Source organism: Haliotis rufescens, unplaced genomic scaffold (assembly GCF_023055435.1).
Source record: "Haliotis rufescens isolate VD_foot unplaced genomic scaffold, xgHalRufe1.0.p SCAF_5, whole genome shotgun sequence".
Lineage (NCBI taxonomy): Eukaryota > Metazoa > Mollusca > Gastropoda > Lepetellida > Haliotidae > Haliotis > Haliotis rufescens.
In genome coordinates, this window is record NW_025964223.1 from 18,099,695 (window position 1) to 18,112,866 (window position 13,172).

At 39.7% G+C, this 13,172-nt stretch overlaps 1 protein-coding gene across 5 annotated transcripts; it reads left to right on the forward strand.

Annotated features, from left to right (window-relative positions):
* The first annotated feature begins 1,847 nt into the window (after positions 1 to 1,847).
* On the forward strand, positions 1,848 to 10,579 carry LOC124145230 (E3 ubiquitin-protein ligase XIAP-like). 5 transcript variants are annotated; one of them, XR_007218308.1, is made up of 4 exons: positions 1,849 to 2,355; positions 2,573 to 4,315; positions 8,476 to 8,621; positions 8,823 to 10,579. XR_007218308.1 is itself a non-coding variant. In XM_048383910.1 (4 exons), the coding sequence occupies exons 2-4, from the start codon at positions 7,588 to 7,590 to the stop codon at positions 8,865 to 8,867; spliced, it is 486 nt and encodes a 161-aa protein (XP_048239867.1). In that variant the 5' UTR covers positions 3,573 to 4,315; positions 7,584 to 7,587; the 3' UTR covers positions 8,868 to 10,579. The 5 variants fall into 5 exon arrangements, 3 of the variants coding, with proteins under 3 accessions (XP_048239867.1, XP_048239866.1, XP_046370914.2); XM_048383910.1 differs by lacking the exon at positions 1,849 to 2,355 and adding an exon at positions 7,584 to 7,882 and having other exon boundaries at positions 3,573 to 4,315; XM_048383909.1 differs by lacking the exon at positions 1,849 to 2,355 and adding an exon at positions 5,280 to 7,882 and having other exon boundaries at positions 3,574 to 4,315.
* The last annotated feature ends 2,593 nt before the right edge of the window (positions 10,580 to 13,172 follow it).

Consider the following 13,172-nt stretch of genomic DNA (forward strand, 5'->3'; position numbering starts at 1 on the left):
ACATTCATAATGTGTCTGACCACCTCCTGCTACAAGACACGCAAAACCTCTCCGGTCCAAAGAAAAAGTCAGTCGTCTGATGACGTCACTTGGGACAACTCGACATTCTTCTTGGAGGGTGATCTATGACATCCCAGGGGTGTTCTGTGGTGGACGTGTCTGGGGAACGTGCAGGCCAATGCAATATGTTGCGTTGTTCCACGTGGCAGCTGTTGTAGTAATGGTAGGGCAATCGGACAAAGCATCTCATCCACGAAAAGCTGAGTTAAATGTTCGTTAACGATGACAAGCGGTGTTCTCTCCTTCTCACAAATTCGTCCCCACATCATAACACATCATCCACCATACGGTACGACCTCTTGAACGCAACACGCCGCCGTTCCTTCTCCCGTTCGGCGGTAAACACACTTTCTGTCACGTCGCTGCCAACGGCGAACAGTCCGGGTCCATCTCAATGTCTGAAGACGATGTTGCGCTGTCAATAACTGTCCTCTGTTAGGTTTGTAAGCCCTAATGTCTTGAGCTCGGAGTCGCCTGGCCACTGTCAGTCGACTAACCATATGCCCTAAGGCATTCGTCGCTGATGACGTCACTTTCAGGGATCGATCCCGGAGATGCAATGTACGCAAGTACCGGTCTTCATTAGGCGTAGTTACCCTGGGTCTCCCTGTTCGCGGTCTGTCTGATGTATGCCCGGTCTGTCTGTAACGTTGCAACAGGTTAGTTACAGCTACATGGAAGCAACCAACAGTCAGACGTACATGTGTGTTCACTATCTTCACCCGTCCACTCAGTCAGAAGTACATGTGTGTTCACTATCTTCACTCGTCCACTCAGTCAGAAGTACATATGTGTTTATTATCTTCACCCGTCCACTCAGTCATAAGAACATATGTGTTCATTATCTTCACCCGTCCACTCAGTCATAAGAACATATGTGTTTATTATCTTCTCCCGTCCACTCAGTCATAAGAACACGATTTTCCTCCGGTCAATCAGTCGGAAATACTCGTGTGTTCATTATCTGAGAAAATATAATTCGGTTTTCATTATATACCCTATACCATTTATACAAAAAACAACCAGTGTTCCATAATGCCAATTACACATCTGCTACTACAAACGGACATTTTGTTAAACACACTTTTATAGAAATATTATGTAACACTTGCATGATTGAGGGTAAGCGTCTTCCACATGTTGTAATTCTTTATTTGCGTTCGTCACCACTCGACCCTTTCCGTAACCTGCAAGAAGACTCGTTCGTTCCCCTATTGATGAATGTTATGTGCGAAAATACGACAAACCAATCAGAATGCGCGTATGATTTCAAGTTCTTCGTCAAAGAATCCCTCAGAAATAATTTCTGATTTTACATATATCTTGCATCTAAAAATATACCAAAGACACAGTTAAATGTGTTCAATCATACTGTATAATTCCGCACGTCCCGATGTGCTTTAAATTGCATCTGAAATATACATAATATATGGGGAAAATGTGTGAACCATTACGTAACGAGTTGACAATTATATTAGGTATGCCCGTTTGCGCCAAGACGGAATTCGGTTGCAAAATAGCCATGAGAAGGGCACGAGTCGCTATTCGGCTTGTCCCGGAATAACACGAGTTGGTCACGAATGTCCTTATTTAGTATCCATTGCGGTCTTAGGTTAAGACAAGAATTCGGAGTGAGAACGTGTGCAATCAGGAATGGTTGAAAAACGTTGGGATTGGATCCTTTAAACCGTCTGTTATGAATAATTGTCTTGATGAGTACTTATGTATAATCACATTTGTTTTTTAAGTGTCATTTGTCTCTGGACAATGAACACAACATTACTATGTAATACATGAATCAATATGTATCAGAACAACTCTGACGAAGTTGTCTATGAAGAGAAAGAGTTAATGATCATCACTGATCATTTATGGGCGGAAACATCTGAACGCATAATGTATTATTTCATCACAACTTTCATAATATTTCTTTAGATAGATACAGAAAACAAGTTGCGGAATGTAAGGTTTTCAGAATGATCGAAGAACCGTTGAACTATTGATTATGGTCAATGATCTATAACTTTCTAATGACCTTTTTACAAACGAATGGACTCATTCTCACACACGATGCATGAGTATCGGATGTATGTGTAACTATTAGTATCAGAGGGATTAATCACTCATTAGCAAGGGAAAACCACAGTGCGTAAATATACTGATGACGTTGGGCTATAAATACCGACAAGTGACTGTTGACTAACCCACTGTGAGGTTAGTCCCTCATAACAGTCACACATCTCGGGCGGCGTGCAACGTGTGGAGGTACAGTTAACGACGAGTTAACTCCCTTAGGTAAGCACAAGCTGCAGTACAACCTCAGTGTTATGTGAATGTACTTCCAATAGTAGACTGATGCCTATGAAACCATGGCCATCACTCACTTTCATAGAACATTTCAAAATCTAACACTATTGTGCTGAATACGTGTAAAATGATGTTATATAATGTGTATGGTATGCATTGTGCACACAGAGATGCATGATCATGCACTTGTGTTGTCTGACGCCAGGTGCACATCGGAGGATGTCAGCTGACTCTGTCAAATCTGGTTACGGTAAAAGACCCCGTACTTCATCTCACCGGAAGCATGGGAAGTGTCGGTCATGTCGGCAGAAAGACGTGTGTCTTGTGTTTCTACCCTGTGGTCACGTGGTGTGTTGTGATGACTGCGGCGCGTCCCTCAACACGTGTGTGGTGTGTGACCGACCCATCAGGGGCAGTATCAGAACCTATTGATGTCACAGACCCCCATACACAGTGAAAGCTCTGTGATGCCACCAGGAACTGCAGCAGAACTTTGTATGAGTTAGTCTCTCTTTGTGTCATTAAATGAAGTCTTTGATAGACATTTAAAAGTTGCAAGAACATGCCCACATAACATTTTATAATGGATAATATTGTACACTTTATTCTTTGTTCCGAAATGTTATGTATTTATAACAAAATTATATAATTCAATAAATATGTAAATTTCGTCATTTCACTATTATTGTTTCAGAGACATATATTTAGGTTTATAGCGAGTTTCTTGCCGCGCGTTTGCTCTTCTTTAAATACGGAGGAGCACTATCCAGTGTATCACGATTGTATGCTTCAATAATTCATACATTCAAATCAACTGGGGTTCAAGTGTTATAAGCTTTGTCAGATTTGGTACTTAATTCTAATGAAATACCAAATTATAACTCCAGCATTAAATATATTGTTTTTTTATAAGTGAAGTCTTATTAAGCCTTTTTCAATAACACCCATGTTTTCTGTATTGTAACAGGAACCATGGCAGATAACATGTACTATCTGACATTCTTGGAATTTGATGTATGTATTTGACATATAACATTACTTTACAACAATCGCATCTGCAGTTCTCTCCTGCATTCATGCCACCTGTGAGGCAGTATACGCTCACCTGGTATCATCACTATTTCACGGTGATTTGCGTGGATCGAGGCTCATGATGTCAATCACTGGATTGTCTGGTCCAGACTCGATTATTTTACAGACCGCCGTCATACAGCTGGAATATTGCGGCGTGCGTTACACAACACACCAACCAAAAAATCATAAACCCATGCTCATAATATACTCGGAGTCGTTCACTCTATCCTGCTTTCGGCATCGATATCTTACAAAATTAAATATGGAAAGGATTTTGTCGATTTTATTTACTGTTCACCAGGTAATTACGACTTTGGACATACCACCAGATATCACATGTCACTGATAAAAAGGTGAGTTTGAGTCATGATCAAATACCCCAAGCAATCCATCTGTTTGTGACAAGCACATCCATACCAGCACTATGCATGTATGTACGTCTTCTTTATCATGGAACATATTTCAGCTGTTTCATCTTTTACAGTCTTCTTTTTACAAACAAATTTCGCATCTAACAACCTTCCCTAGAATTGTGTTTCTTTCCACCTTTTTAAATCATTGCTAAAGATGACCACACCTTGTTTGGATCAAAGATGCGAATCAAATATGCGAAGAGGATAAGGAAAAATGTGTTGATAAATGTCAGGGCAATCCAAATTGATCATACACTGATACATAACGTATGCCGTATATTTAGCCATACCCACTGTGAGATCCACGTCATGTACGTACTTATCACTGGTGCTGATCGATGTCAGAGTCGTATATAGAACACTCAGCCAAGATTACTAGGGAGAGTGTGTACTCTCCATATAAAGGACAGTTCACACAGGCCTCTACCGGAGTTACAGAATTATACCACGACAACAGACAGGTAAGCTGTTCAATAAATTTATCACTATGTACATATATGTATAAGCAACTACATCGATAACCAGTGACTGCATTGACAGATTATTAATATTATAATGAAGGTCACATTTGTCACAGCAAGAATAACCCAATCACAAAGGCATGGCGGTTAAAATACTAGCGGGGTATGTCGGTTACAAACATTGTGGTTCAAATGGTGTAACCTTTCATTGCACAAGGAAGTAAGGACGTGTATGAGTTGGAATTTGAATAGTGTGAATTTTATGCTGTGTTTGTGTACATATAGTGGAACTGTCATTCTTTCAGTCACTGGATGGCATCGACAAACTATATTATGAAACAAACAAACTTAGAATATAGACTAAGAGTAGTGGAAGTTTTCTTCAATTTAAGCTATTCAAGTAACTTGTACTTGATTAATTGTTTGACGATTCTACTAAATGGTCTCTTTCTCTGTCTCTCTCTCTCTCTTTCTCTCTCTTTCTCTCTCTCCCCTTTCTCTCTCTCCCCTTTCTCTCTCTCCCCTTTCTCTCTCCGTATCTCTGTCTGTCTGTCTGTCTCCCTCTCTCTCTCTCTCTCTCTCTCTATATTATTATATATATATATATATATATATGTGTGTGTGTGGAGGGGGGGGGGGGGGGGTTGGTGTATCAATGGTGCAATCTATTGATTCTAAAGTTAGTAATATTGTCACATTTGTAATATGTGAAAAATACTAAAAGAATTACTAACATGTAACTTACTTCATGTTAGCATCATATGTATTTAGTTTTATTCGCAAGTCTGCATGATAATACACTGTTGGCGCTATAAATATCATCGTTGGGTTTCCAGGTGTAATCGTTCATTTGTGGATCTAAAAATAGATTGGGGCAACCTGCATTGTTGGTCATCTCAGATGAGGTGGAGACACTTTCGCGACTGATGTCGCCGCTTGTATATGAGTGTATTTATACTTCCAGCTCACACCTGACGTTCAGAGCCGTGCCGATACATAATATAATAATAATAATATAGTTTATTACAGTGTCATGTGTTACAAAGCAATACAACATTTAGCACATACTTAAAATACAAACACCAGGCCTCAGTGGGCCGAAATGACACTTTAAGGTATTACAAATATTAAAATACAATTAGATATAAAAAGTAACCATGCACATTCTTAATATCTACATAAACACATATTCACTAACACAATCACATAATGCCTTCATGCATACACACATATATACATACGCACTCACGCACGCACGCACGCACGCACGCACGCACGCACGCACACAATCAATCATTCTAATATTCTCCCGCACATACTAAACAGACACGCAAACACATTCAGATATCTCCCACCCCGTCACTCGAGACATACACGCACGCACACATACACACACACACACACACTCAACCTCACTCACAAATACACCCATACCCAAATTCATGCATCTACACACACTCCATATCCTTTCTTCTGACCGTACCAACATTCATATCCCCTCCCCACACACACCCATAACCCATAACCTCACACACTCAATTACACTTTTCATATAAAATTCATATTCAATAGTTAAGTTATTGTACACCTTGCAGCCTTTTGTGATACATTTTCTGAACACATCTCGCCAATTCTAGCTGGATACGTTCAGTGTTCATCAACCACTTATATTTATCTAACGTGGACAGTTCACAGAAACTACTGAACTGATTATTGCATGTATCAAATAAACATTTCCTTAAAACATTGTAGAATTTGCACACCACAACAAAGTGAACTTCATCTTCGATTAACTGTTCCTGACATAGTTGACAAAGTCTATTTACCAAGGGAGTCACAGGCTTGGTATTCCTGCCACTTTCTATAGCCAGGGGAATGTTTCCACAATGTAATGAGGCTAATATACTTCTTTGTTGTCTGGGTAGAGACATTTTCACATAGTGAGAAGTTTGGATAGTTTCTTTATATTTCCTATATGTTCGTAATTTATTTCCATTGCAATTACCTTTGTCATTAAATATATCCGAGAACCACTTTTGTATGTCTCTTGTATCTAACACTTCAAGGCATGCTTTGAGAAATGAGGCACGTTTAGCCTTGACACAAAAATCTAAAACGTCCATATTTCCATGAATATCTATTTTTTTCACAAATTCACACACCCTATAATCCCAGGAGGATTTTCTTTTAAATGACCATTTATGGACTATGGCACACACAGATGTTTCACAGGAGGTGATGATTTTATGGAAACTTCGAAGAACTTCAATTTTAATTTTAGTATTTTGGCTTCTCCACCCCATCTCTCCTCTGACGGCAACATTAGAGGCATTCTTTCTCACTCCCAAGAAGAATCTGGAGGCTTTATTCTGAATATAACTTATTTCTTTGTACATATTTATGCCCCACACACTTGCACTATAGTTAAGAACTGGTTGCACATAACTATCAAATAATTTTGTGAACACTGCATGGCTTAAACCTCCCGAATGGTTGAGCTTACTGAAACTAACTCCAAGTGCCCTGTTTGCCGCATACAGCGTCGCTTTAGCTGGTACAAGGGATGAGGTTAGACTTACATTTAGTCTCTGAAATCTTATATTACACAATATCCTTCTTGCCTCTAAAAACAATTCCCTATGTGGAATAGAACTAGCTTGCGCTGGCTAGACTTGCTTTTGTATGCGTTTCTAGATTATTATTTTTTCATAAATGAAATATATTCCAGTCATGGTGCAGGACTAGGATGAAGTGTGCAATTACAGTAATAACTTCTTGAAACATGTTTAATGCGGATGTGTGTATTTTAAACTTATTTTAATTCTAACAGGGTATTATATGTGATGGATGAATACATACTGAGCCTCGGATTATGATTTGAATTCAAAACTGATTTGAACTGACGAACAGAATATTATCACGGCAATAGGCATATTTGACACACAGAAACATATACGATCAATGGAGTGAGTTCGTTGAGGTGGGGTGGGAGCTAATTATAAATGACGGCATGTCTGCTTAATGTGGGAGGAAAACCCAACGTGATGCAGGTCTTAGGTCTTTGCCATTTTAGTGAAAACCACATTGAAATAGCAATGCGAGTCCCACGCGAATACAATATTTGAAGCAACGATCATATAGTTCTGGCACGTCCGTGGTCCCTCTATTCAGTGTAAACATGTTGAAAATTGATCTAAGCTTAAATGTTCATACTTTTGTCCTTCTGGTCCAGCTAACATGACTCCGCTTGTTTCATTATTTCTTTTAGAGAAATGAGAAAGATGAGGAAGTTCCTTTTAGATCACGATATAGACAAAATCTCACAAGCATGTTCTTGGGACGTCCATGAGATGAAGGACCTCCTTTCAGCCAGTCCAGAGGCTGAAGGTGGCCTTGGCATCCAGGAGCTGGTGAACCTGTCTGACAGGTTTCCAGGAAAGTACCCAGAGAGGCCTGACCTCTTCTTCCAGGACAGATTGAAGACACTGATGAGTGTTGATGATGCCGTTGGAGCCATGTCCCCCGAGAAACTCACCCAGGTTGCCCGAGCCGGGTTATATCGATGGGGTATATACGATGGCATTACAACCACCATGATTCAGTTTGTACCGTATCAGATGGACGAAGTTCGAATGAGTGAGTGAGTGAGTGATTTTGGTTTAACGCCGCTTTTAACAGTATTCCAGTTATATCGCGGCGTGTCGGCTTAATGTGGGAGGAAAGCCCGAAGTGATGCAGGTCTCAGACGTTTACCACTTCGGTGAAACCAACGAGCAAGGGTATGATGCTGACAAACCTTGAAACATAATCAGGGCGAACCGGGATTCGAACCCACAATCATAGGTTTCTTGCCCAATGGACGCAACACTGCACAGCAAATCGCGGCGCCTTAGACGACTGGGCCAGCCGTACCCCCAGTTCGAAATAGTATGTATTGATACAATTATTTAACTCGTAGGTGGCCATTAGATATATTTCTTTAGCCATGCTGTAACTGCCGTATTAAATCTGTCGACGGAAGTATGTGAAAAGAGCTATCAGATCTATTTTCCCCAATTTGGTATTGGTGACCAAATGAACAATTTAATTGTGAGTCATATCTTATTTCATGTCATGTGAATATTAAAACAAATATATCTTGTTCAGAGGGGTCGTTTCAGGCAAGACGACAACTTTGGCTTGTTACCACTGTGGGTGTCAGGCAACAGACTGGCTCGCGGATGATGACCCATGGAACAGACATGCCGAACTACAGCCCAACTGCCCGGTTGTCAAAAGGGGTGTGGTCATCTGGCGAGAGGGAGGGGTAGGCTACACGGTTATAGATCGATACATTACAGATATTTTACTTACTGTTCTTGATGTTCGGCCAAATTAAGAAATACAAGTATAGTCATATTAAAGACGTTCCATAAAATGCAAAGAATCTGAAACGTTCGTACACCAGTGCTTTTGCGTTATGGATCTGACACGTTCACATTCTTATTATACCTTTCACATCTTGCAGAGGCCTGTAAACCACCTCCTGAGACGAAGCCTATCCCAGGACTAGACATCACTGTTAACGTCACCATCACAGTCCTACAAACAATCAAAAGGACACCGACTTCATAATCCAAATTGGTATCAGATCAGACGAACTTCTACAAAACTATTGTTTTGTAGTGGAATACTTAAAAGATTGCTATTTCAAGTGTAAACGATCATCGCTGTAAAAATGTATCTCCGCCAAACACTGTCTGAATTGCGATTCAGTGATTCACAACTATACTAGATTGATGCATGGAGATCATATATATTTTCTTCACTTACATAACCGACTTCCCTGCACAACTGTTCTTCATTTATATATCCGACTTCCCTGTGCCTGTTCTTCCGTTATATATCCGACTTCCCTGTGCCTGTTCTTCCGTTATATATCCGACTTCCCTGTGCCTGTTCTTCCGTTATATATCCGACTTCCCTGTGCCTGTTCTTTCGTTATATAACCGACTTCCCTGTGCCTGTTCTTCCGTTATATATCCGACTTCCCTGTGCCTGTTCTTCCGTTTTATATCCGACTTCCCTGTGCCTGTTCTTCCGTTATATATCCGACTTCCCTGTGCCTGTTCTTTCGTTATATAACCGACTTCCCTGTGCCTGTTCTTCCGTTATATATTCGACTTCCCTGTGCCTGTTCTCTGTTATATATCCAACTTCCCTGTGCCTGTTCTTCCGTTATATATCCGACTTCCCTGTGCCTGTTCTTCCGTAAATTCGTTTATATATCCGACTTCCCAGTGCCTGTTCTTTCGTTATATATCCGACTTCACTGTGTCTGTTCTTCCGTTATATATCCGACTTCCCTGTGCCTGTTCTTTCGTTATATATCGGACTTCCCTGTGCCTGTTCTTCCGTTTTATATCCGACTTCCCTGTGCCCCTTCTTCCGTTTATATCCGACTTCCTGTATCCTTCCTTCGATGTATCTGTTCTTCATTGATAATCCGACTACTTCCTGTATCTGTTACTCACATATATACCCGACACCCCTTAAATATGTTCTCCCTGTATTTTTTCCGCTATGTAGCCGACTTAATTTTTGTTTTCTCATTTGGATATGTTTGTTTTCAATCAAGTTTCCTATATAAGCATGGATAAGATTAACTGTATCAAGCCCTGCTCCTGCACATTAGGTTATACTGAAGGAAAGAAATAAGGGAACACATACGTGTTGCAACGTATCAGGAGGGTGTTAACTGATGAGTGCTTCACGTCCACAAATGAAAGCTGAGAGTGAAATATTGAATGGTTATGTGTGTTAACAACATTGGCAAGTTCTAGTACAGAATACGGCATGTCAGGTTACGTCTACACTCTCATTTTATACGGGTTCCTTTATTTATTTCAATGAGTATACAGTGCAGAAACAGCAGTCTGCATAGATACATGTATGGTGTACAAGGAGACTATCTGAAAACTCAAATAGTAATGGGTATACCACTTTAGCAGTCGGAGGTTTCATGCAAGGCACTTATCACAACATCCAAACTTAACTAGGAGCCGAGTCCGCCTTTAATACTTTAATGTAATCCACTGTTGTCAAAGGCAGCGCAGTATGTTGCTATGGTTAATATAAAGTTTATTTCACAGCCGAACCAAAATTACATAGGAGATTGACTGATATTTTTTCATTATTAGGATTCTGTGGTCTGTTCTGGATGAAGGGGTAAGCATATACTCCCAAACGTTTTTTCCTCATAATAAAGAAGTTGACATCCATAAATTCTCTTCCTTATGTGTATCACTTCTAAATGCCTTTCAAAGACTTAAATTCTCATCCTTCTTAATATTCTTCATCTAGTCACACTCCAAGAAATAAAATCAACAAAACCCTTTCCTGATTCATTAGAAATCCCTGCTAAAGCGGTGTCCATTATAGAATTCCGACCATATCATAAACATTGCGTTTTTTGAATCACTGTCAAATTGTGACGAATGCCAAAAAGGATCAATTGTTTTCTATCGTATCGAAAGACATTTACAGGTATGGAAACTACCGTCGAAACTTCTAATTTATAACTGACTACCATCAGCAGGCATGTAGGAAGTAGAGGATGGTTCTTTCGCATATACCGTATTCGACGTAATAAGCGCACCGCTCTAATAAGCGCCCACGGCGATATTTGCTAATATGTTGGCCAGTGAACAATCCCAATTAGCACCCTTCCGATTGGATTGCTGTATGCACCCTTAATTATGGGCAATTAAATTCTTGAAAAATATATTTTAATAGGGGCCCCTTTTTTCTAATTTTGAGAGCGCCCTGGGCGCTTATTTAGGAGATAAACCTACTGTGTTTTGAAATTTGATGTAGTCCCACTGTAGAATAGATACCTCTTTATTATAATTTTGAACCGAGCGCTTTAGCGCGAGGTTCCAAATTATAATAAAGAGGTTTCTATTCTACAGTGGGACTACATCAAATTTCAAAACACAGTAGGTTTATCTCCATTCTACCATGACGGCAACAACGCTTTGAAAACGGCGCTCTCTTGCAACGCGTAATAACACAGGTGCACAGGTCCGTGATCTTAGAACATTCCGAAAAGTGGTCACAGGTAGTTATATATGTAACAAATATTACTAAAGTTCAAGATTAAAAAACACCAAAGTCGTGAGTAGTTCATAATAAGTGTTCAAAACACATAGTTTTTCAAACGAAGTTGACAAATAACACTCCTAACTTAATCCAAAGAGAGATGTTTTAATTTCTTTCGAACTGTTGCACACTATTGAACACTGTGGACTGGCTGTCGTTTCTCGGAAATTTGTGAGAGCGGTCATTTCTTGGAAATCGAACATGCCATCATTTCTATTGTAGGGGTGACGGGTAATAGATAAAGGTTTTAAAATGCTAAACGAATATATTTCTACAGCAAACTTTATGAATTAACATTCTAATACACATTTAACATGTCTAAGAGTTATTAGTTAGATAGCAATTACCCCCAGTAAACAATAATAACATCAAAGTAAATGCCTCTCCACCCCGAACTTGGATGTGGCAGAACTTGACCTAAATCACGGTTACTCACACCTCACAGCTGTCAATGGCTGACAATCATGTGTTTACATTAACTTGATCTAGTTAAAAGAAGCAAGATGACAACCCCGATCTATGATGTGGTTCAACATTTACCTGTAGATTTACTGGGATTGATCGAGCCTGCTGGTACATCCATATGATTACCAATGGAACTGAGTATGACTGAACAGCCGCTGTTTAGGCTGCAGACGAGCCGGATATTTTGAAACGAGGAATCTGCATGAGTAGTATAGGTAATGATGGTTCTGCCGCAACTCCACTGGAGCTGGATTTATATACCTATACTGCTACTACAGGTGGCATTTTTTATGCCAAAATGATGATGCGATTTAATGATAGTCATAAGATTAAGTTAAATTGGCTCTAGCTCACCAATACCTGGGGCCAATCATTGCTTTAGATGAGTCTAAATGGTAATAAAAATATTCTTCATTATTTTTATCGATAAAGCGATATTCAACATTTTTATTAAGTTCTTCGTTCATTTTACTAGGAGACCAGACTATATAACTACACTCTTTTTGTAAATTGATAAGAAACAATTGATAACCGTATTTGGTTGGTTTGACATCACTGATATAATAAAAACCTTGTGGTAATTCTTTCCATTGAATAGCTTTCTCCATTATTATATATTTATGTTAGCATTTGTCTAAATGTAATCACACGATAGTAAACAATCTATTTTTAATCTCCAACCAGTTCTTTGGTTTTGGCACGGAATAATTGACGCGCTTGTTGCCTCCCCTCTTCTATGAACTTTTTTTTCTCGTCTTCGCTAATACCACTGGTCTTACGAGATTTTGATCGAATCTCCTGCTTCATTTTATTGTATTTGTTGAGCTCCGACAGCACTAAACGAAACTCATCCTCGGATATCTTACAATCGGCCATTGCTGTCGAAATATGATCCTCAATGCTGTTCAACTTTGCTTCGGCGAGTATCCGAATACTATCGTGTTTTAATGCTTTCTTTTGTAACCTACGAGAAATGAATTTTATCGCTATTCCTGCCAGTCCCGAGACTCCAGCGGTTATTTCCATGCCGAGCACGATAGGCGCGGCGATTATAGTTGATAGTAAACCGATACCCGCTACACCGAGTCCCATGCCAGATACTACAAGAGCGGTGTTAACTCCGTCCAGAACATTCACGGCTCTGCGATACTTTTTATACAATCCAAGTCTCAACTCCCTCTCCTTCCCTATTCGATGTTTTATGTCGCTTATTTGATGTAATCGAAATCCATCAACGGTATCCATCTTTTCA